The sequence below is a fragment of the Cnephaeus nilssonii genome, assembly GCF_951640355.1.
Source record: "Cnephaeus nilssonii genome assembly, chromosome: 22".
Classification (NCBI taxonomy): Eukaryota; Metazoa; Chordata; class Mammalia; order Chiroptera; family Vespertilionidae; genus Cnephaeus; species Cnephaeus nilssonii.
Window position 1 is genome coordinate 12708041 of NC_137093.1, and position 25684 is coordinate 12733724.

Consider the following 25684-nt stretch of genomic DNA (forward strand, 5'->3'; position numbering starts at 1 on the left):
GAAATGGAACAAGACCGGTTGCCTTTTATTTAAAAAGTGTTGCTAGCCCTTCCTGGGGCTCCTATGCAAAAACAAAACACAACCCAGAGTGAAGCCTCTTCCTGGTCAGAGGTGGGGGCGGGGACCAGGGCTCAGCCAATGGAAGTGTGCTGGGGGAGGGCGACCCGGAAGCCTCCCCGCTGCCCATGCTCCTCAGGTGGCCCTGGGCTGCCCCTCGCCTCCCTCTTTGCCAGAAGATGGAGAGACAGGTTGATCTTCTGAACGCTCCCACACAGCCGAGCACTGATGGCCGGTTACCAGGCTGGGGCAGTGTTGGCGAGACGCCGCATTCGCCTGCAGGGAGGAAAGGGTGGTGACCCGGGGCCAGCTCCCAGCCTTGGGCCACTGCCATCCCCCAGGGCTCTCTAGGGCAGCAGGAGTGGAAACAGACAGGACATGGTGGGTGGGATTCCGAGTCCCTCCCCTCCCGTGGCCTTGACCATGTGCTGCTTGGGCCCTGAAACTGTCCTCTCACCTGCCTGCTCAGGCCCTGCCCACCTCCTCAGGGGTCCTGAAACCTGGGTCTGGGCTGTGGTCAGACCCAATCTCAGGGCTTGCTTTTGCTCCATGCCGGGTTTGAAACCTGCACCCTAGGGGCACCAGGCGCCCTGCCAGAAGGAAACTGGTCACAGGGGAAGTGATGGTTCTGTGCCTGCCTGGAAGATGGTGCCTGTGGGCAGAGCCAGCTGCAGGGGTTCTGGGGGGCGGGGAGAGTACCTCGTGTTCCTGTCCTGGTCACGGATCTTCTTTTCCATCTCGGCATCCGTCAGGGTCTCCAGCAGCGGGCACCACTGGTCAGCATCCCCTGTGTTCCGGATAGCAATCTCCACCGTGGGCAGGGGGTTCTCACTGGGATGGTGAGGGGAGAGAAAAGTGCTAGTTCACAGAACAGCTGGAAAGGCCCCCAAAACGACTGTCTACCTCTGGCCCACCAACAGAGGGAACGCTGGGCCAGGGCATGGTGGTAAGGCTGGGCCTTCCCTGCTTCTCCCCCCCCGCCCCCCCCCCCCTCCCAGCTGGGCCCATTTCCACGCTCAGCTCCTGGAAGCAGCACTCCTGACAGGGGCAGCGGGGATGGTCCTGTCGCCGCGCCTCAAGGCAGAGATGCCAGGAACCTCTCCTGGCCTCAGCGTGCTGCCCCCATGACCCTGGGCTTCTCTTCAAAGCAGCAGGCTCTCGGCTGCCGCCTTAGCGTCTCTGGGTCTGAGACAGAAGAGGGGCGTTCGCTATGGAGGAGGTTCCCTGGACAGAGCAGTGCGGCTAGGCCAGCTGCTATCACTGGGCTGGGGGAAAGGGAGGGCTGTTGGCACTGCTCAGCGCCCAGAGCCAGGACCACCAATCAGGAAGACAGATGGAGGGTGAAAGGAGAGACAAAGCAGGGGCTACCCAAGAGTCCTGGACACCCCTCACTGCGAGTCCGCTGGGCCAGCCTGCTCCTGAATGTCCCATACACTTGCCTCCCAGCCCACTTCACGGGTGAAATCAACTCCAGAGAGGCTGGACTATTTGCTGAGGGCAGAGAGCTAGGCCCCAAACCCACATCCCCGTCCACCTTATTCTGGGGTCCCTCACCCCAGGGCCACCTGTGCATCCTTTTCCAAGTGGACACAGCGGCGGGGGTGGGGGAGGGGTGGGGGGTTCAGCCTAGGCAAAGGCTATGAAGGCATGGAGTGGGGAGAGGAGGGGAGGCAGGGAGGCGCAGGAGCACCAGGGGAGCCTGAGGAGGCATGGAAGCCACAACTGCCAGGAGGGGCTGTGTGCCTCCTACCTTCAGGGCAGACAGCCCAAACCCCTGGACTGGCAGACAAGCTTCAGAGCATGGCCCTAACTGTAATCCTCTCCCGCCCTTCCCCAGGTCACCACTCCAGCCTCCCCAGGCCCTCTTCTCTCTCCTCCAGCTGGGCGGCTGCACCTTTCCCCTGAGGCTCAGCCCAGGGAAGGCCTGCCCTGCTCTCCCGCAGCCTGCCAGGAGCCTGCTCATCAAGGCCGGGAGCCCTGCAGAGCACCACCAGCTCCAGGAGGAGCAGGGCAGGCAAGGCCCAGGGAGGTGCCTGGTGGGCAGTGATGGGATAAAACAGGATAGGCCCCTGAGGGCGGCCATGGTTTTGATGCCTCATCTGGAAAATAGGGAAGACATCAGGAGGGATTTTCAGAGGGTCTGGCTTGTTAAAGCAGCCAGCACACAGCCCAAGGGAGCTTCCTAGGGGCCGGGGGCCTTCTTCCACAGCCCCCTGAAGCCTGTGCCCAAGGTCACGTGAGTGGTTGGCTAGAGAGGGGCGCCCACCAAGGCCTGACTGAGAGCCCCAGCCTCACGAGGGGGCAGCCTGGGGCAGACCTCCCTGTGCTGCCCTCCTGCCTGGGGTCTCGGACACCAGGTGCACCAATGACCCAGCTCAGGGTGCAGGCTGAGGCTGCCACCACAGCCCGGAGCTGGCCCTGGCTCCCCTGCAGAAGTGGGGCTCACCTCTTGAATCAGGCCCAGAAGCCTGAGCTCCTGCTGGTGACTCTGAGGCCAGTGACGGCAGCGCCGGCCCCCACCCCTTGGTACCCTGGGGCCAATCTCTCCCAATCACTCCTGACAGCTGGTGTCCGGCCTGAGCTGGTGTCACAGACCCAAACATCACTCCTCACCTCGTGGGCTACCAACTGCCTTTGTCAGGGGGCAGACAGGAAAGGCGCCAAGCCCGCACGGAGGGGAAGAAAACATGCTTTCCTCTTAATTTAAACAAGAGCTGGTGCGTCGGTCCTGGAGTCCCTTTGTTTACCCCCTGGGCTTGGGAAGATTCCACTCCAGTGGTTGTTCTAAAATAAGAACTGCTCAAAACAAGAATGGGCCAGGAGCCAGCAGGCCTGACTCCGGTTTGGGGGAGGACACACAGACACAGACCCACCCTGCCTCCCACCCCTCGAAGGGAACTATGACTCAGGGGCCCTAACACCCCACAGTGTCCAGGTGGGGACCCAGAGCCCAGGCAGGCAAGGCCATGTTTGAGGCCCCAGAGGGACCAGGACTGGTGACAGACCAGGACTGATGATACAGGATCTTGAGGTTAATTTTCAATGTGATCGCACTTTTATGACCTCACGTGACACACAGACCAGCTGAGAAGCATTTCTATGCCCACTGTGTAAATGAGACAAGGGAAACGGCCTGCCCGCAGCCACTCAACTGGGAGGGGGAGGAGGACACAGAACTTGATGTCACCCTCCTGTTCAAGATCAACTGACTTTTGGCAAGGGTGCCACGCCACTCAATGAGGAAAAAGCAGTCTTTCCAACAAATGGTGCTGAGACAACAAGACCTTGGGTTAAGCAATGGTTTCTTACACGTGACACTAAAAGCACAACAAAAGGAAAAATAGATAACAAAATGTAAAACTCGTGTACTTTAGAGCACAATAATACAAGTGAAAAGAAAAGCTACAAAATGGGAGAAAATAGTTGTAAATCATGTATCTGATAAGGGACTTGTATCTAGGCTACATAAAGAACTCTTAAAGCTCAATTATAAAAACAACAACAAAAAACTGGAAGGAAACAAATGACTGGAATAGCCATTTTCCCAACGAAGATACACAAATGCCAATCATATGAAAAGATGCTCAAGATCACCAGTCATTAGGGCAATGCAAGTCAAAACCACCTCACCCCCACCCAACAGGACGGCTAGAATAAACAAGTCAGATAACCCTGGCCGGTGTGGCTACGTTGGTTGAGAGTTCTCCCGTGCACTAAGAGGTTGCCAGTTCCATTCCCAATCAGGGCACATGCCCGGGTTGTGGCTCAATCCCCAGTCGGGAGTGTGCAGGAAGCAACTGATTGATCTTTCTCTCTTTCATTGATATTTCTCTTTCTCTCTCTTAAATCAGTAAAGTCAATAAAAACATTTTTTTTTTAAGTCAGATAAACGTTGGTGAAGATGTAGGGAAGCTGCGACTCTCATACTGCTGGTGGGAAAGGAAAATGGTGCAACTACTTTGGAAAGCAGTCCGACAGATTCTCAAAATGCTAACATAGTCACATGACCCAGTAATTCCACGCTCACATACATACTCCGCTGCCAGGGCAGGTGAGCAGAGCTCTAGGAGTAACCTCAGTGGCTCATAGTCAACCAATCCCAAGTGACTGGTGTCTCCAACCCTGATGCTGCTCCAGTAACTATCTCTCTGTTTCCCATCAGGACTAGCTGCCAGGTCCCATCTATTTACCTGTCCTGACTTCCTCTTGCCAGCACCTCACCCTAGTTCTAGACCTCCCACCACCTCCTACCCTCTCTCTCGCTCCCTGTGTGTGCAGCCTCTGGTGCCTCATGACCACGCACACAAGTCTCCTCGGTTAGGACACCTTTCTTCGGTGTCCAGCCTGGGGCACAGGCTGGCCTGGAGGTGCCAGTTAACTCTGCTAGATGCAACTCTCCTCACATGTCTCGGTGAATGTCTGACACCCTCACACGCTCTGTTCAGCCCAGTCCCCTCTCGATGAAGCCCTGTCCCCTTCCTGTTACTCACGGTCTCTTTGACCCCATTCCGCTGGCTTCCAACATCTATGACAACCTAGTTTAGCTCTGTCCTCTAGGAGCTTAGGGGCCCCAACCCATCTGCCACACACCCATGTTCCCCACGTGCCCCACTCCACATTCACCTGCATCAGGCCAGCCCATCCCACTTGCTGAAGGGAAGCAGCCTGTTCTCTGTCCTGGTTCCCGACTGTGGGCATCTTGCCCCTGCTCTACCATGGACACGACTCAGTGCCATCACTGAGAAGGGCACCACAGCCAGGCACTGGCAGGAGGCCAGGACTCTCCTGGCTCACTGCAGTTCTGTCCCGAGCGATGAAGCCTGTGACAAGCCAGCCCTGACCAAAGGCAACTCTTCCTGTCTTGGAGCTCTCTGCACACTAACCAATAGGTTGGGCCCAAGATGAAGAGCTCACAGGCCTGGTAAGCTGGGAAAACACACCAGGCCATACCCCTCCTGCCTGGCTGCCAAGGCTGCTGCAGAGGAATGTGCTCCCCCTGGTCCCGTGGGGTGGCCCTGCCTTCAATCCTGAGGATGTGAAATCTGCACCCTAAGCACTAGAGACTGAGGTGGGACGGAGGTCTGTGACGCTCCCCATCCACAAAACCGGAATCCATGAACTGGCTGCTGAGATAAGGGAGGGATCTGTCTGTCAGTCCTGACCTGCCACCACCATGGGCTCCCGAGGGGCACCTGCTCTGGAGCTACTTGGCACACTGCTGACGTCTTGAGGCTCAAGGCTCGGTTCACCTGGAGGTCAGAGCAGGAGGATGGCGCAACATGTGTCAACACCCTCAGGGTCCTGCTGCTGAGAGCGTGACACCCCCACCCCTGCACCTGCCAGTCAGAACGTGTGTTCTGACTCAATCAGCATGTGGGGAATGAGGTACTCGGTGTTGATGTCACTCCTAAGACCTGCAAAATGTCACTGCCTCCCAGGACCTCAGGGTCGGCTCTGGGAAGCAAGGCCGTGCTAAACTGGTCTTAGACCCAGTGGCCTTGGTTCCGGCGAAGAGTAGAGAGACAGGCACTGACACACCTCGAGCATGCCCCCCACAGGAAGAGGGAGATGTGGGCAGACACCACCGCCCCTCTCCTCTCTGGGCCAGGACCACCTGGTTGGCAGGGCTGCTGGAGGGTTACGGGAGGTGCCGGATGTGCCGTGTCAGCCTGGATGCTGGGAGCACAGACCCCCACGGGGCTCAGAGTCTCCAAGGCCTGGAACCTCAAGTCCTGTGGCGTACGATCATTCCTTCTCTCTTGCTCACATTTACAGGAAGCCATAAGAAAGCTGTCTCTTGGGATTCTGGGAGAACCAGCTGACACACAAACATACTCACGAGCCCCATTAATTGTTATGTCTTTGCAGAAAGACCTTCATACTTGCTCCTCATGCAGCGTTTAAGCGCAGTCTCCAAGTAATGACCACCACATGTGGATGATGACAGTTTCATGAGCAGAATAAATTCTAACATCCTGTTTTGATGCAGGGATACTTAGGCCCCGCACCCCCCACCCACACACCATCCAAATGTGAAAGAGGAGCTCAAGGGACGGGGTTGGTTGACGGCACAGTCCTGAGGCAGGCAGGCATCACTACTTAGTTAACGCTCCCAAGTCCTACCTCCTGCCAGGCCCGTTTCTCACTGCAGGGCCAAAAGCAGCAGGAAGGCCATGTCTGTCCACCCCCGACCCTAGCACATAGGACACTGGACTGGAATGTTCTCTTTACACTTCCACCTTCGCAGGCAGCCTGAAGTTGGCTCTTTATCTTCCAGGGCACTAGTACGGGGTCTGGCCAGTGTGGGTGCTCATCAACGGGCCTCTGACTGCATGATGGCGAGATGCAACAGTAAAAGCAGCAGCGGGAGGATTCCCTGGCTCTGTGAGCCAGGAGGGCAGTATGGAGGAGCCCGTGTTTGAGACAGAATGCAAGTCCATCAGATGAAGAATTCTGGGGTGCAACCCTGACAGAGGCAGTGTGGGCAAGAGTGCAGAGAGGAGGACGGAGGGGTATGAGGGCCGCAGAGGGGCTGCTGGCCCGGAGTGCGGCCCAGGGCAGTGCGGGGTGGGTAGAGGACAAAGGGGGCAGATACCCCATCTCCTTAGATGCCCCCTCCATGATGGGCAGTGTTCGGGGGAAGCCCGGCTTCTGGGACATAAGAGGTGGCAGAAGGAGCGAGGCTGTCCAAGGCCAAACCGTACTGCGAAGCTCCAGAAAATCCCAGAGTCATCACGATGCACAGGGAGAGAAGTCTTTTCCCAAAAACAGGTTTGCAGAGGAATGACAGAGAGACTCATCGTGATCCTACCTGAAGGCGTAGGTCTTCTGATGCCAACTCAGCTGTCCTCGAATGCTGTAGGCGATGGTGGTGACAAACTCCCCGCCTAGTCCCAGTTCCGAGCACAGCTTCAGGGCGAACTTCTCGGGCGAGTTCTCCTTCTCTGACATGTCCCACTCAAACTGGTCCACCAGGGAGATGTTCCCCACATGGATGTTCAGCTGGGGCCAGAACCGAAGAACCCAAGTTAGAACAGTCAGAACCCGCCCAACAGAGGCACTGTGAGAAAGGGGACAGCTCGCTCTGAGCCAACGGTGTCTGACCCCAGAGCAGACAAGCCCTCACACCACCAAGCCAGGCAGGAAACCCAATCTGGGGACAGACTCCCAATAGCCCACCAGATGAGGGCATCCCGTGGGTAGGGATCACAGTGGGTTGGAGCACCTGAAGGGCTCCCACAGCTGACAACTGTCCAGTCACCAAGAAAGCCTCCAGTCAGGGAGCAGGTGGCAGCCCCAGCCGAGTTTGAACTGCCTGACAACTTTCTGTATGGCTGCCTACAAGCCCCATCAGGACAACAACAACAAGACACTCAATTCTGAGAAATATACGAGGGAAGCCAGATGGTCAGACTCATGAGGACCCTGTGGGGGGCTGACCCTGGCCACTCGGAGCCATGTGGTTGGATGTGGCTAACTCCCTAAGGCCACGTCCTCACTAAAGTTATAGGACAAAGATGCAGCACAGAGCAGGGTCCTCAGGGCCATGCTCCAGAGGTAACAGGCTACACACAGGAACATGAGAGAGGCTCCTACTATTATACCCAACACTCCCCCATTTCTCTCCCATGACATCCCCCTTTTCCCAACTGTGCCCTTTTTCTGGTAGTTGGCCATAATGTAAAACTGAAGCAGGCTAAGAACAATAAATTCTCTCCAAAGTAATTAACTAGCAAGGAGACTGAATCAGTAATCAAAACCCTGACAAAGAAAAGCCCTGGACCTAATGGCTTCACTGGTGAATTCTTAAATAAGAACTACCATCAATCCTTCTCAAATTCTGCCAAAAAAAGTGAAGAGCAGGCAACACTTCATAATTTATTGCCCTAATGCCAAAGCCAGACATTGCAAGAAAGGAAAACTATAGAGCAATATTCCTTATGAGCACTGATGCAATAATCCTCAACAAAATCCTAGCCAATTGAATTCAGCAGCATATTAGAAGGATTACATACCACCACCACATGGGATTTATTCCTGCAGTACAAGGATGGTTCAATACGAAAACTGATCAATGAAGAATAAAACCAAATGATCATCTCATTGGATACAGAAAAAGCATTTGGCAAAATTCAACACCCTTTCAGGACAAAAACACTCAAGAAACTAGAAATAGGAGGAAACCTCTTTTTTGTTGTTGTTGTTGTTAATCCTCACCAGAGGATATTTTTTCCCATTGTTTTTCAGAGAGAGTAGACGAGAGGGGTAGTGACAGAAAGAGAAGAACATTGATGTGAGAGACACATCAATTGGTTGCCTCCCGTACACGCCAATTGGTTGCCAACCGGGGCCAGGGGTCGAGCCTTCAACCAAAGTGTGTGCCCTTGACCAGAATCGAACCTAGGACCCTTCAATCCTTGGGCTAATGCTCTAATCACTAAGCAAAACTGGCTAGGGCAGAAGGAAACTACTTTAACATAATAAAATCCATACATGGAAAACCCACAGTGAATCTGTATTTAACAGTGAAAGACTAAAAGCTTTTCCTCTAAGACCAGGAACTAGACAAGATGCCTGCTCTTACAATTTCTAGACAGAGCAAGTAGGCAAGAAAAAGAAATAAAAGGCACCCAATGCCCTAGCCGGTTTGGCTCAGTGGATAGTGTCGGCCTGCGAACTGAGGGCTACCAGGTTCAATTCTGATCAAGGGCACATACCCGGGTTGTGTGCTCGATCCCCAGTGGAGGACTTGCAGGAGGCAGCCGATCAATGATTCTCTCTCATCACAGATGTTTCTATCTCTCTCTCTCTCTTCCTTCCTCTCTGAAATCAATAAAAATATATATTTTTAAAAAGCACCCAAACTGTAAAGGAAGGAGTTGTCTCTGTTTACAGATGATAGAATCTCATATGTAAAAAACGCTAGATTACATTAAAAAAGTTAGAGCTAATACATAAATTCAGCAAACTAGCAGAATATAAAGTCAAAACACAAAAATCAGCTACATTTCTATACACTAACAAAGAACAATCTGGAAAGAAAATTGAGAAAACAAATCCATTTAAAATAGCATTAAAAAGAACAAAATACTTAGGAATTAACTTAACCAAGGAGATAAAAGACTTGTACAATGAAAACTACAAAACAATGCTGAAAGCAATTAAAGAAGTCATAAATAAAAGACATCCCAACAATTTATTTTAGTAGAAGTAGAAAAAAATCCATCCTAAAATTCATATGAAATCTAAGCCCTGAACAGCCAAAACAATCTTGAAAAAGAACAACAAAGACTCACACTTCCTGATTGTAAAGCTACAGTAATCAAAACAGTGTGATGCTGACACAGAGACAGACATGTAAGCCAATGGAATAGAGAACCCCAAAATAAACCCTTGCATATATGGTCAAATGATTTTCAACAAGAGCACCAAGACCATTGAACAGGAGAAAAAAACAGTCTTCAACAAACAATGCTGGAAAAACAGGATATCCACATGCAAAAGAATGAAGCTGGACCCTAACCTTACACCAAGCATGTCAAACTCAAAGGCTAACACGGGCCAAATAAACAAGGTTTAAGTTTATGTGGGCCACAAAAAAACAAAAGCTTCAATTTTCATAGAAACATAGGTTTATTTCAATAGAGACATGCTGAATACAAAGGGCTGAAATAAATGAGTCATCATTAATATAAAATAATAGACACTTTAATAAAAATTAATACTTTTTCTTAAACATTAACTTACCAGACACTGAATAAGTGCACAAAGTAATACACGTAACGCAAATAAACCTATTTCTCTTGTTCTCTGAAAGCGAAATATTTCCTGTTGCACACACCAAACAAGTCAGTACAAGACTAATGACATGGCAACTGGCTGCTGAAATATTCGCTGCTAGTATTACTGGAGAGAAATGGTGCGCCTGCTCGTAAAGCACGTAAGGAAAATGAATGCAACACGATTATAGTAATCAGTCATTAGCAAACATTGTAGTCCGTTATTAATAACTAGAGGCTCAGTGCACAAAATACATGCACTGGTAGGGTCCCTAGCGGCTGCCGGCTGCTGGTGAGGTACTCCCTCCCTTCCCCCTGCCGGCCCTGCCATCTGGTCAAACTTTCGGACGAGCCCTTCGTTGAGGGGACAATTTGCATACTATGCTTTTATTATATAGGATTATGTATAACAGGATATTGTAAAAATTACCTTATGAAATTTTTATTAAAACGTTTCTTACAACTGTTATATTGGCTGGGCCGCAAAAATATTCGTTGTGGGCCACACGTGGCCCGTGGGCCATGAGTTTGACGTGCTTGCCTTACACCATATACAAAAGTTAACCCAAAATTGATGAAAGACATAAATGTAAGAACTAAAATGATAAAACTCTTAGAAAAATAGATGAAACAGGCAACAAATGAGAAAAATAGAAAAATTGGACTTCATCAAAAAAATAAAAAGGTAACTCACAGAATGTGAGTAAATACTTGCAAATCACATATCTGATAAGGGATTGGTATGTAGAAGATATAGAGAACTTGTAAAACCCAACAAAAGAACAAACCTGATTAAAAGTTGGGCAAAGGTCTTGAATAGACATTTCTCTAAAGAAGATATACAAATGGCCAATAAGCACAGGAAAAAATATTCAGCATCACTAAACAACAGGGAAATGCAAATCAAAACCACAATGAGATACCACTTCACACCAAGCAAGCTTTGTAGCAGGCAGGCCTGGCCCCAAATCCCAAGTCTACCACTTCTCAAGTGGGCAGTTTGGGGCAGATGGCCTAACCTTTCCGTGTGCCCACTCCTTTTTTTTTAAAATATATTTTTATTGATTTAGAGAGGAAGGGAGAGGGAGAGATAGAAACATCAATGATGAGAGAGAATCATTGATCAGCTGCCTCCTGCATGCTCCCCACTAGGGATCAAGCCTGCAACCCAGGCATGTGCCCTTGACTAGAATTGAACCTGGGACCCTTCAGTCCGCAGGCCAATGCTCTATCCACTGAGCCAAACCGGCCATGGCTATGTACCCACTTCACCTGTAACACAGCGGATGAGGCAGCATCTACCCCAGGACTGTGGCGGGTTACTGAGACAGAAAGGGGTATGCTCGACCCAACCAGCCTCTGGGAAGAGTATGGCCGTGTGCTCATCTGTGGGCTTCCCCCCTCTGCCCATCAGCTGGCTTCATCTCCTTTGAATATGCCTGGAATGTGATACCATACTCAGAGAAGTCAGGCCTACCCTTCCTGGGTAGTAAGCAGAGCCACATGCTATCGCAGACAGCTTTCCAGGAGCACCGTCCCACAGGCTTCACTGACGGCTCCATGCACCTTCAGTGTCCCATGCCCCACCACACACAGGATAAAGAAGGCCCTGGCACATGGAGAGGAGCTGCCTACCTTGATGATAACACGCTGATCTGACTGGTCCTCCAGGATGCTGTCCGTGGGATAGGACTCAATCTGCTGTCTGATGGCAGAGGCGATAGCTGGCACGAACGTCAATGGGTTCAAATCTAGATCATCACAGAGGATTTCTGAAAACATCTCAGGAGTCATCAGCTTCTCTGTAATCAGGTATGAGGGCAGAGGTTGTCAACAAATTGCAGGGCCTAACCTCAGCATTCTCAGCCCTGACCTCCCCCTACTCCTTCCTCCTCTGCCAAACCTCAGATGAAGATAAGGATAAAGATGGGGACGGGTGGCCCTCCATCCATCAGGGGAAAGAAGCAGAGGATGAACACTCCTTTCTGTCCATCATTCCTCATACGCTACCTCCTTCACACCCCCAGGGTGGTCAAGGCCCTAAGTGTTCCCCCATACCAGGTTCTCCCCGCTCCCAGGCACCGCTACACCGCTACACACTCGATCAGTTCTAACCAATGAGATGTTTGGGAAGAGGGGAAGCAAAGGCACTTCAGAGCTGATGTGTCATGTCCACACTCTCCTCTCCTCTTGACCCAGCAAGCAGGGCAGCCCCACGTGAAGAGAAGACAGCTATCTACACACCAAGGAGAGGCCTCAGAGGAAACCAATGCTGCCAACACCTTGATCTTCAACTTCTAGCTTCCAGATCTGGGAGAAAATACATTTCTGTTGTTTAAGCCCCCAAGTGTGGGACTTTATGGCAGCCCTAGCAAACGAACACAGGTTCCTTCTGGAGAAGGCACTTTGAGGCCAGTTCCCACTGAAGGATGGAGCAGATGATCGTCAATCCACCTCTTCCTCACCAGTAGAAATATCCCTCAGAGATAGTATTAGGCTGCGTATGGCTTTTTACAGACCTTCCCTCCGTTTCTAACTCTATGGGTAGCATATACACTCAACAAGTTGACAAGCACAGAGGTGTGTGTGGATCCTGGAAACGTAAGTGTGCCAGGCATGAGCTCACAGGGACTATCTGTGACTAGTCAGGCTATAGCAAGGTACTGTGCAATCAAATGCTTTTCTCCCCATTCTGCCCTATTCTCATAACCCAAACCTTAATGATCATATAAAACTCTGGGATGAGCCATAGACAAAAAAAGCCAAGAATGAATTCCCTCATGAGCAAATAGCATGATTCCATTATCAAGAACCAGCTCTGCTTAACAGATACTCGACCCCACTATTTCCTCACTAGCCCAGGAGAAGTGCTAGAGACCAAGTGTCCTAACGGCACCATCAGGACAAACCTGGAACACTGAGCCAACCTATGTTCAATAACTCAAAAAACAAGCAAATGTAGTTTATTTTGAAGATTGCAGCAGAAAGCTAAAGTGCTCAGGCTAAGTAATCTATGAGTACATTGTCCATAGCATTTTAAAAAATTAACCTTTTGCCCGACCAGTGTGGCTCAGTGGTTGAACATCAATCTATGAACCAGGAGGTCACAGTTTGATTCCTGGTCAGGGCATATGCTTGGGTTGCAGGCTCGATCCCCAGTAGGGGGAGTGCAGGAGGCAGCCGATTGATGATTCTCTCTCATCAGTGATATTTCTATCTCTTCCCCCTCTCCCTTCTTCTCTGAAATCAATAAAAAAAATAAAATAAAATAAACTGTGGTAGAAGGAGAATTTGAACCCAAAGTCCACACGCTCTAAATGCCACAATGCTTTGATTGTTGTGTTCAGAATCCACAACCCACCCAAAAGGCATCAGGCATGAAAGGGGAGTGTTTGTACAGTGGCTTGTCTGGGCTGTACAGAGCCCCATATACCATTCATATTCCAGGTAAAGGCATCTCTTAGCTTCTGCCCATCAATCTCCATGTCCAGCCGGATGGGGACCAGCACCTCAGGCTGGGACGCATTCTCGTGGATCACTGCTGGGTCGTGGTCATCAAAGCTGGAAGTAAATGGCAGCAAAGTCAGCAAGGGGTGCTATGAGTCCCCCCGGGGCTCCCTCTCTACACCATGGATCACTGCAAACCTGGCCAAGGGGGAAGCCCACTTCTTAGGGGCCTTGTCAACTAAGGGCTGAGTCAGCAGAGACCAGGACAGCAGGGGTCACGAGCCACAGGGGCAGAGCTCCACACTTCATGAACACAGGGGAAAGAGAGGAAAAGCTGCTGGCTTGAGCAGTGGACAAGACCTAGGCATACTCTGAAAGAAGGAGATTTAAGCCCCAAAGCAGGCAGGACCTTTACAGAAAGCTGTGGGAAAGGACAGGTATTTCCAAAAGAGGAAATACCTGAGCAAAGGCCAAGGAACAAGGAGAAGCAAGGAGTTGCTGGGGTAGCAGCAGCCAGAACACGGAAGGTGGGGTAGAGGTTAGATGGGGGAGCAGCTTGTGAGGCACCGGGAAACTACGGGGTCAAGCTGCCAACGGTTCTCCATCTCGGCTGCGGAATCCAGCCTCTACCTAAGGGAGTCCAGGAGGACTGAGCAAGGGCTTTACATGGTCATGTCTGGATTTTAAGAAGACCAAGAGGAAAGAGATGTGGGGAGGTTGGAGGACATGGGAAGCCTAAGGGCATCTGCGGAATACACAGGGCTGAGAACTGCTCTCGGAGCTTGGGGCAGGACCACAAACAAACAAGAAAAGCATACCATATGCCAGACACAAATGCTCTGGGAAACACAGAAAAGGGACGGGGAGGAGTGGCCATTCTAAGGGTGAAGGCAGCCCTGAGAAAGTGACATTCAAATAGAAATGGAAGGATGGAAAAGGAGGGAGGGAAGGAGGAGAGAAGGAGAAGAAAAGATACTGGCAAGCAGTGAATGAGGCTGGGCTGTAGAGGTGAATGTGGGGCTGGTGCTTGAAAAATAAGATAGCTATGTCCTAATCCCCAAAAGATAGCTATGTCCTAATCCTTGGAACCTTGACCATTACCTTATATGGCAAAAGGGGTGTGTGTGTGCTTTGCATAGTGATTAAGTTAAGGATCTTGAGAGGAGATTAATTATCCTAGAGGGCCTAAATTATAGCAGGAGTGTCCTGCTATAAGAGATAAACAGGGAGAGATTTCACACACACCCAGAAGGCCATGGGACCAGGGAAGCAGAGACTGGTACTGTGGCTATAAGCCAAGGAATGCCAGCAGCCACCAGAAGCTGGAAGAGACAGAAACAGATTCTCATCCAGAGGCCCCAGAATTGCTACCCAGCCAACACCTTGATTCTGGCTCAATTAAACTCCTGGCCTCCAAAACTATGAGAGAATAAATCTGTGTTGTATTAAGCCACTCAGTTTGTTGCGATTTGTTTCAGCAGTCACAGGGAACGAACACAGCAGGAGTCACGTGAATGGCATCTGAAACCATGAGAAAAGGTCCAAGAACTACGGCCCCGGGAATTCTACTGAAGGTCCCGGGGAAAATACGAGACTGGTGAGACTAAAACAGGCAAAGTTGGGGGGCTGGAGCAAGCTAGAGACTAGCACCCTGCAAGCTGAGGGAAAACAGTATCATGGAGAAGGCAGCGTGGCATTTTGGGGAACACAGAGTAAGAGTGTTTTTCAGGGGGGGAGGAGATGAAAATACATTTGAGCACTAAGGTGGACTCAGTGGAAAGGGTGAAGTGCGCTCACCAGAGAGGGAAGGTTCTCTTCTTGTCGCGGCCCATGCGGTTCCTGTTGATGGTCGTGGAGCACGGTACAGCATCTAGGTGGTGGGAGCTGTTGGGCAGGGTGGGCACCCACTGACTGTTCCTCTTTGCTTTCTGTTCCCTGGAAAGACATGGGAAATCTCCCACTCAGTCTCTGAGCCCAAACCACCACCAGGTAGCAAGTCGTGGTCAGCAGATGCCCTCTGCACCCCTGCTGGGCTCCAGGCCCCAGTGGGAGCTTCTGTGCACCCCAGACTCTGCAGGTGTCTGTTCCCTAGGCTCCCACCAGCACCTGCTTGGAGGTAACCAAGCTAGAAGAATGCAAAGGGGCCCCACCATGGCAGAGCAGCGCCCGGCCCAGGGCACGAGCCATAATTTAGCATGCTATGTGCTGGGCATGGCTCCATGGAAGCACTGTAAGGAGGAGGCTTCCAGAGGAGTGGAGCCTTAAACACTGAGTTGGGTTCACCGGGGTGGGGATGACTGGAGGGGAGAAAGCATTTCAGGAGGAGCAGACAGCAGCAGGGAAGAGGCAGCAGGTTGCGGGCCTGACGGGGCTGGAAACATGGGACACAGATAGGGTCCCAATTACAGGGGCTGACGTGTTCTGTGCGAGACTGACTGTACTCAGCAGATGGCTGGGAGTCCCGGGGGTTTGTAGCAGGAAGAGACATGATCAGACTATTATTTAAACATGCAGGCCAGCCTGTGGCCTAGGCAACCCTGCTGGCCTCTGGGCTTCCAGACCAGCAGACACTCAAAGTAACTTAAGCAGCCCATGTCTTATAGAAGGCTGCGTGCTCGGGTTCCCACTGTGCTCTGAGTCCCTGTACCATCCTCGGGGCAGCCTTCCCCAATGAGATGACGAGCAAGGTGAGGGCAGCGACTGTGTGTAATTCACCCATATGAACACCTGCACCAATCTTCTTCAACAACGGCTACAACGCAGAGAATACAGCAACCGCTGGATTTCCTGCTGCTTTGCCAGTGCCCTCTCAGGAGGGCCAGAGACACAGCTGGCAGCCCTTGCCCTCCTCATGGGTCGTGGAGGGCAGAGGTGGTGGCCATGACCTGCCTGGGCCCGGACCCGGGCCCTTTAACTCTTTTATCTTCTGAAACTGGGGCCACTCACACTCAGATGCTGAGGTCCAGGAACATCCCTGATTGAGGGCAGGGCCAGAGAGGGATTCACGGCACCTTGGCCAGGACTCCACCAAGTCTCCCGTACCCAGGTCTTGTTAGATCTAATGATCAGCCTTCACCTTATATGAGAGACCTGGGGAAATGGGAAACACAGAACTAATCTGGCCAGGGCTTAGAGCTGGGCAACAAGACCAGGATCCCCACCACAGCCCATCTGGGCCCACTGGCCACCCAGACTCACTTAGAGCACAAACATTTAAGTAATAGATTCCTGAATCCCACCCAGATCAAACAATCCCCATCTCTGGGGAGGGCCTGGGAACATGAATTCTTAACAACGTCCAGGGGCAATGCTGGTGCCACTGGGCCTGTACTTGGAGCCTCGGGTCTAGCACACCACCTCTTTTCCGAGCCTCCTAGAGCCAATCCTACCCTAACTCAGTAGCAATCTCACGCATTTCCAGTCTGGGCCGCTCTGCAAAGTTATGTCACAGACACAGTGAGCATGAATCCACAGCCATGCACAGACTCTGAGGCTATGAGTCATGTAATTCAAGCTTCTTCCACTGCCAGGAGGTCTGCCTGAGAGGGGCAGCCAGCCTCTGCCTGACCTGCTCAGTGAGGTGGGGGGGAGGTGCCAGTCCTCCCATGGGGCTGACTAGACAGTGAGAAGGCGCTTCCTGAGCATAAAGCCTGACAAAGCGCAAAGCAGCCTCCTTCAAACCTTTACCTCCTCCCCGCTACCCCCCAATTCTTTCTCCCTCAGCTGTTCCTCAAATGACACGATCATTAAGAAAGTGTTTATCGCCCCATAAAAGTTTCCCAGCTGATGTGTACAGACTTGAAAGTCCCATCCATATGTACTTAATTTCCTTCTGCCACTTCCCTGGGAAAGTCTAGCCATCCTTGTGTTTTACCACATCCCTGGGGGTGGGAGCAGGGGGAGAAATCTGTAGCGCACACATCTATAACGCTGGCCAGGTTGGATGTGTGCCACCATTTTCCAGGGGCAGTGGGGAGGGAGGATTATACAAACAATCCAATAGGAAAGTTGAGAGCAAATTGGAAAAAACCGTGTCACACAAAACAATCCAGCCCTGCCAGTGTGGCTCAGTGGTTGAGCATCAACCTATGAACCAGGAGGTCAGGGTTAGATTCCGGGTCAGGGCACATGCCTGGGTTGTGGGCTTGATCCCCAGTGTGGGGCGTGCCAGGATGTCACTGATGTTTCTCTCTCTCTCTCCCTCTCCCTTCCTCTCTAAAATCTATAAAAATATATTTAAAAAACAAATAAAATAACACTCTCCAACTCCCTTAGTGCTTCTGGGGTTTGGTGCATACGAATGCAGGTTTGCTTGAGAACTGAAAGCACAGGGCAGGCATCCGTGGGGCTCAGGCATGTGAATCCCGTCTTTGGTTGCTGCAGTCTACTTAATTACGATATACAGTTACATTGTAGTTCATTCCAGTGAGCACCTTCACTCACTCAGCCTCTCCCTAAGGCTGGATACTCTAGTTGATCCATGTTTCCCATTATCGCTCCCAAGGGTATCTCTGTATATATATGGTTTTTGTTGGTAGAAGTGTTCTTTTAAATTATTTCTCTGGGACAAATTCCCAGGGGTGAAATTAACAAGCCAGAGACACACACACACACAAAAGTTTGATGTCACAACGCTTTACAAAAAGATCATGCTGAGCCCTATCTGGTTTGGCTCAGTGGATAAGAGCATTGGCCTGCGGACTGAAGGGTCCCGGGTTCGATTCCAGTCAAGGGCACGTACCTTGGTTGCAGACTCAATTCCTAGCCCTGATCGGGGCAAGTGCGGAATCAACCAACCAATGTGTCTTTCTCACATCAATGTTTCTCTCTATCTCGCCCCCATCCCTTCCACTCTCTCTAAAAATCAATGGGAAAATAGCCTCGGTGAGGATTAACAACAACAACAACCATATATATATTTAAATTTAGAGAGAGGAAGGGTGGGAAACATCAATGCGAGAGCACAACATCGATTGACCGCCTCCCACATGCCCCTCACAGGGCATTGAGCCCAAAACCCAGGCATGTACCCTGACCAGAATTTTGAAGCAGCAACCTCCTGGTGCATGGGACAACACCCAACCAACTGAGCCACACCGGCCAGGGTGCGATTTTATTTTCTTACTTTGAATTTTTAAAATTACACACGAGGACAAACATCGTTCCGTGTTTGTTTATTCTTTGTACTTCCAGTGTGGACCACCCTTTACCTATTTATCTATTGGGGTATTCAAGTTTCCTTATAAATCTGAATGAATAGAGTCTTTCTACAACATAACAACTTTCCGATTACTTTCCTGTTTAAATGTTACCATAAACACTCTTTTAAAGGTTCTAAATTTATACATTCAAGTCTATTGTTTGTTTGTTTTGTGACTTTGTCTGGGTCACTAATTTTTCTGACAGATGAGTCCCACTTTTAAAGCATTATTAGCCCCTCTCCATAATACAAGACTTGGCTTAGGTTTTTTAGAAAATTCCAAAGACAAGAAACTTAAAAACCTGGCCAGGATGATATATAAGCACAGTGGATAGAGTGTTGAAAAGTATTTTGGTACCTGGCTGGCATGGCTCAGTGGTTGAGCGTTGACCTATGAACCAGGAGGTCACAGTTTAATTCCTGGTCTGGGCACATGCCCGTGTTGCGGGCTCGATCCCCAGTGTGGGATGTGCAGGAGGCAGTCGATCAATGATTCTCTCTCATCATTGATGTTTCTATCTCTCTCTCTCCCTCTTCCTTCCTCTCTGAAATCAATAAAAATATATTTTTTTTAAAAAGGAAAAAAGAAAAGTATTTTGGTTTGACTTAACACCAACTAGTTCTGGAGTATGAGAAAAATAGTACCCGCAGGTGTCGCACGAGCACGCCTGGCCAGGGGTTTGTTACCTGAGGTAGGTGGGGGGCTCCGTGCTGATGGACACGGCCTTATACTTCTCATCATTGCCGTCCAGAATCTCTTCTACCTCTGAGGCTTTTAACAGAGTCACGCTGGTGGCCAGGGTTGTGTATCCATGATCTGTAACCAGAGACACAGCTGTGGTCACCCCGCCGGTGGGGCAGCGACCAGCAGTAGCCAGTAGATGCAGCACATCAAGATCCTCACATGCAGGAGGTGAGAAAAGCAGGTGTCAACCTTACTACTGCTGAATGCGGGCCTCTTCCAAAAGGGCAGTCTGGACTGAGCGCTTCACTTAGAGGTCCTACTGGGTAAACACTCTGAGGGTTTCCTTGGACATATTAGTCCCAGGAGCACTGGCTCCAGGCACAGAGGAAAGGCGGCGGCAGGTGCAGCACAGCACAGCCAGCAGGGGCTCTCGGGAGAGAAGAAGGCTCCAGAGTATAACACCAGTGGGAAGAGGTCTGACACCACTGCAGTCACAACACGAAGCAAAGTGGAGAGATGGAATGAAAGATGAAAAAGACTTTTCTTTTAAAACAAGAGCCCAGAGAGTTGGAAAGAGCTGCTTCACGCCGAACATGAACTCCTGGCCCTGGGCCAGTCAATACTGTCTGGGAAGCGGGACAGATTCTAGGCAACTCGACTCATAGCTCTTCTAGGAAACCTGGGTCAAGAGCTGCTACCTGTCTGCGGGTCCAGCCTGGCTTCTCCTGGAGAAACAAAGCAGTTATGGGGGAGGTGTTTCCAAAGCACAAGGCGGAAGAGTCCCCGAGGCTTCCTCGGAGATTTGCGGAGGGCAAAGCAAAGCTGGGACTCACTGCGTTAGTGCCTGGCACTCCACTGGGGGCGGAGGGAGGACAAAAAGGAGACTTTAAAGTGAGTGGAAATGTTATAGCAGCAGATTAAAAAAAGCTCCGGCTCCTGCATTAAAAGAACCACTACTTTGTCCACAGTGGACAAGACCACAGCAGCACCTATAGACACACCAAACAGGACAGATTGCAAAGCATGCTCTCACTCTCTCTCTCTCTCTCTCTCTCACACACACATGCACACACACACACACATGCATACACATGCACACGCACACGCAGCTCTCTACAAGGGGCCATTGCCAAGTGGGAAGCACTTTCACCATCTGCTGAACATTGTGCTGTGTCCAAACCCAAATGGACATGAGCCTTTCCTGGTGGATGGAAGAGCATCCTTTCGCCCTGCACAGAGCTGCCACGGCTGAAGCACGCCAGTGCCTCTCCCGTCACTGGAGTCGGGCTGCTCGCCTCGCCTGCCCCAGGCACACCTCAGGCACAACAAGCAGGGACATGCACATGAGCTCTAGCACACTGGCTGCCAGATGAAATGCTATGGGATGGATGTGCTCTAAGAAGCGAAGCGGTGAAAGCCCCAGAGGGGAGTGGGAGCTGGGGTCACCACCCGCCGCTCGGGCTGCATGAAGGATGACTATGGCGGTACGCCACGGCAGATGGCAGAGCATCACAGCATTCCTAAAACGTTTTGAGACCAACATGTCTTCACAGCACCCACTACTGTTCCGGCCCGACCCCCCTAATACGCCCTCTGGTCCCATTGGAAATACCTGGTAAAGGACCGCCACTGGCTCCCTGGAGCCACGTTCTTGCCTGCGCTGCACGTGCCCTGCCCCTAGGATGCTCCTTGCCACGCTAAGGTCAGGGCTGCAGTGAAGACACTCTGGAGTGAAAACGTTTTATCTTCATGACATAAGCGAGTGGTTTTGAAACAGGTTTACAAACCCTCGTGAAGACGCACCCTTAGTGTTAGGTTTTGTTTTTTTACCATGTGACGATGCAACTATTTTCTTCCTCTCTTCCACAGTGGCTAGTCGCCTCCAGAGTGAGGGGTATCTCTTGTACAGAGAACCTCGGAACATACGGAGGTAGTTTCCCACCTATGAGTAAAGCAAGAAGGCTCATTATGAGGGTCACGTCTCCACCCAGAGGGCAGGATCCTGGTGCAGAGGCTCCGCTGCATCAAGTGATGGACAAACAGGCCTTGAGTTGGCCACCAGGCACCAGGCTTTCGGCAGCAATAAAAACAGATCCTGCTGACATCAAGGGTTCAACAGCAGTGCACATCTGGCCCACATCTGGCCCCCTCCAGGCGGGGACAACAACATCTGCATCCTGACGACAGGACCAAAGCTCGTGAGGCAGGCCCCCAGGCTCACCAAGAAGCCCCCAGAGCTCACGGAGAAGCTTGCAATGATTTTGATTTTGGACTCAGGCGCTCTGGCACTTTCCAGGAATGTAAGGCCTCTTTGACTTGCTTTTATCTTTAAAACAAGACTTTGATATTTTTACGATGTAATAAACACCAAAAAGGTCTCTTAATTTTAGACAGATGCAGGATAATTTCCCCCATGACCCCTGTTGCTTTGTTTAGTAACAAAACTCAAACCAGGAATACCAAAGGAATTTTCCGAAGAGTTTAAAAAGCACTTATCGGCAATCACCAGCGTGCTATATAAATCATTACTTTCCCAAACAATAGCTTCAGATTGCTTGTACCAAATACTCAAAGTATGACTTCCTCGATAAAGGAAAAAAATCTAGGCCTAAAGTTTTTATAAAGAAACCCCGATGTCTCACTGACTTTTCCAAAATGATCACTTGAATCACATGGCCAGAGATGGCCGGTGGAGTGAGTGCCAGGTGCTGGCTCCCCCGGACTAGGAGTCACATTCCCTTTCTGGGACAACTTACTTATCTGTCAAATGCTCAGCAACTCTGCACCCCACAAAGGACCACATCTGTTATTTTCCCACTTACCTACCCATCACAGTACATTTATTAAATAAAAATGTTTCTCCGTTTTTCATGAATCAAAGATTTCTATGACTGACCACCAGAGCTGCTGAACAGCGTGAGAGTAGGTAACCACACGTCCTCACGTGCCACACAGTAGGCACAGACCCTGCGCATTACTGGCTTGAGTGTTGTTACCATCCAAGAGTAAACGTAGTTTCCATTAGGTTTTGAAAAGACATTGACGATAACTCCCCTCACTACCGCCTTGCAGGTCCTGCAGAGTTCCAGGACTCCTAGACCCTTCCTGAGGCCCCTTCAGACCACAGAGGGCAGGGCCTGCCTTTCTGGGTGTTTCCTGAACCATCTTTTGTCTGCTCTGGACCTGGTTTTCCAAATGTAAAATGAAAACATAGACTTGGGAATTTCCTAGAGTCCTCTCAGGTCTGAGACTCTCACTTGGTGGATACAGCTGCCGGCAGATGGCAGAACAGTGGCGCACTCACTACAACTGCAGGTGCTGTTCCAAGGCCGCTTCACAAAGGTGGCGTGGCCAGCCCACCTCTCTGAACATGGTGCCTGTTTCCCACGGGAAAGGGGTCTGCGGGCCACCCACCCAATGCTGTCACAGGAGCTACAGAATATCAAAGAACAGCATTCTGATCTTGAACCTTTCCCAGACCTCAAAGGTCCAACAATTGTTCAGCCAGGCCCCAGAAAGCAAACTGCCTCTCCCTTCTTCCTTCTGGGTGTCTACTGACTCGGTCTCAGGACAATGTTCTCACGCAACAGGGCTGAAGGAGAAGACTGCAGTTAACTTTCTAGAAACTAAAATGTATTACGGAAAAGATCTTAGAGGCCATCTAGTCTAAGCATCTAATTATACACGAGAAACGTGACATAGGGGCAGAGCAGAACTGGGACCTGACGTTCTTCCCACCTGGCTGCAAACTTCTTCTCAATTTGCTCCACCCAATAAATGAAAGCTTGCTTTTCAAAAGTACCACCCACTCAGAGTCAAGGCCGAACTGACTGCTTTTCCTGCCCATGAGACCAGGTAAAGGTTTCTTTAAACAACCTGCCCATTATCACATACGGAAACTCAACTGCCTTTTGTATCCTGCACTTACTGGCTCAATTTCCCTAGCACAGCTATCTTGGAAGAGCAGCATTTATGTGAGAATGTGAAAAATTTATTGCATCCTGCCTTTTTTATCTTATAAAAATTGGTGGAAAATGATAACACTATGTTCTGATGCTGACAACATTGGTGTCATAATTCAATACAACTAAGATAAGCCAGGAATCACAGGGTGTCCTGAAAGCCTCAGTGTGACCATCATGAGGTTTAATTCAAGTGTAAAAAAAAGCAACAAAAATTGTACAAACAGGAATGCAATGTTGGCATCTGATACTAACATCTGTTACAAGAGGTAGTAATCCTTGGCATTTTGTAATGGCTTTAGCTCTCCAAGATTAGCACTTACCTTGTTACCTTGTTACTCGAGAGAGGCTCTACTGCTTGGGATATACACATCTGAACTGCATACCCATGATTTTTTTCTTTTTTAAAAAGAAATATACACAATCGGGGGACTTCCTTTAGACCAAAAAAGGCTAGTTTGAGGTAATCTGGAAAAACAATATACTTAGTACAAACTACCACTGAAGGAACAGTTGTAGGGTTTTCCTAAAGTCAGTGGTCCAGCTGATTCAACAAAGTGCTGTCACTTCTAGTAAGAATTAAAGATCTTTAGGATTGCCCTGGCCAAGTGACTCAGTTGACTGGAGCAAAGTCCAGTACACCAAAAGGTTGGGGGTTCGATTCCGGGTCAGGGCACATATCTAGGGTTTTTTAAAATATATATATTTTATTGATTTTTTACAGAGAGGAAGGGAGAGGGATAGAGAGCTAGAAACATCGACCAGCTGCCTCCTGCACACCCCCTATCGAGGATGTGCCCGCAACCAATGTACATGCCCTTGACCGGAATCGAACCTGGGACCTTTCAGTCCGCAGGCTGACGCTCTATCCACTGAGCCAAACCGGTTTCGGCAGCACATATCTAGGTTTTGGATTCGATCCCTGGTCCAGGACGTACAGGAAGCAACTGATCCATCTTTCATATCGATGTTTCTCTCTCCCTTCCTCTCTCTCTAAAATCAATAGAAACATATTCTTGGGTGAGGATTGAAAAAAAATCTTTAGCCCTAACCGGTTTGGCTCAGTGGATAGAGCGTCGGCCTACAGACTGAAGGGTCCCACGTTCAATTCCGGTCAAGGGCATGTACCTTGGTTGCGGGCACATCCCCAGTGGGGGGTGTGCAGGAGGCAGCTGATTGATGTTTCTTTCTCATCGATGTTTCTAACTCTCTAGCCCTCTCCCTTCCTCTCTGTAAAAAATCAATGAAAATATATTTAAATAAAAATAAATCTTTAGGCTCTTTCCCCTGTAATAATCATTCAATCAGTTCAAGATACGCAAAGCGTCGATTGCTTCTGAACTGCTGATAGACCTAGCTCAGGGACTGGGGCCTTGTCCACCCAAAGGCAATAGGATGTCCTTATCCACCCAAAAGCAAGCATCCTCCTCCCAACCTATTTCCTCCCTGGTAAACTGGTAAACAAAGGTCAAAACACCTCCCTCCCCACCTCAAAGCTACGAACACAGTGGATGAGCCCTCACTAAGCCTCCCCTCTACAACCTGCCATTTCGGGATCCCAGATAGACCAATGGGGGAGGGGTGCATGTGAGATTTCCAACCTCTCCCTCCAAGAGTCGCACGGGCTAACCCAGACACCCAGTTTCTTTCCCTTTGCCTGGTGTGGCACCACCTTAGCGCGAAACCAGAGGTTCATCGGGCAGCCCTAGCCCTGACAGCAAGGTGCGTCCCCGACTACCAAGAACAGGGTAGGTAAGTAAACCCAGAATCTCAGGGGTACCGGGGGCGGGGCCTAGTCGATCCCGCCCTCCAGGCCCCGCCCCCGCGCGTGCTCTCTCGCGCGCGCGCCCGCCGCGATGAATGGAGACGCGCGTTCCCAGCGCGCAGACCCGCCCTGAGGCTCCCGCGGGCGAGGGCCTGGGAGGAGGGCGCGCTGCACGGTACCTCGGAGCCGATCATGTAGAACTCGCCGTCGTCCTCTAGCTGGAACTTGACGGGCTTCTGCCCGAAGGTCTTGCTCAGCGCCATCATCATCATTGCGGCGGCGGAGGCGGGCGGCCGAGGCCGGGATGCGAGGGATCGGGAGGGCTGAGGCGTGTCCGGGGCGCGCCCAATCGAGGGAAGTCGAAGCCGGGAGGCGAAGGGCGGGCCGGGCCGGGCGCTCGCGCCGCCGTCGCCGCCGCCGGGCTCCTCAGCTACCGCAGCAGACGACGACCAGGCCGCCCTCGGTGCGCGTGCGCATGCGCCGGCGTTGACGCTGACGCGCGCGCTTCCGCCGCCCAAACAAAAGGCCCCGGGCGCGTGCCCGCGAGTCTCTTAAAGGAACCTAGACCCGTTTCTCTTCCAGACTGCTTCCCCAAATGGAGATACCGAGGGGAATTCTCACAGATGGAAATAGTAACCGAGGCCCAGACTCAGGCAGTGGCCTTCCCAGTCTCACAGCTGGGACTGGCACTCTGTCCAGTGGAGGAGAAAGGAAGTGAGGCCTGAAGGCTGGGAGGAGGCCCGAGGTACCTGTGCCTCAGTTTCCCCACCCAGAAAACACAGCGCTGCT

At 50.8% G+C, this 25684-nt stretch overlaps 1 protein-coding gene across 2 annotated transcripts; it reads right to left on the minus strand.

Moving 5' to 3' along the window:
• Positions 1-25368, minus strand: SMARCB1 (SWI/SNF related BAF chromatin remodeling complex subunit B1). 2 transcript variants are annotated; one of them, XM_079762670.1, is made up of 9 exons: positions 25075-25368; positions 20972-21110; positions 19171-19300; positions 15081-15218; positions 13270-13397; positions 11472-11638; positions 6869-7059; positions 757-888; positions 1-333 (listed from the first exon to the last, which is right to left on the minus strand). In XM_079762670.1, the coding sequence occupies exons 1-9, from the start codon at positions 25165-25167 to the stop codon at positions 294-296; spliced, it is 1158 nt and encodes a 385-aa protein (XP_079618796.1). In that variant the 5' UTR covers positions 25168-25368; the 3' UTR covers positions 1-293. The 2 variants fall into 2 exon arrangements, with proteins under 2 accessions (XP_079618796.1, XP_079618795.1); XM_079762669.1 differs by having other exon boundaries at positions 20999-21110; positions 25075-25306.
• Between the last annotated feature and the right edge of the window lie 316 nt (positions 25369-25684).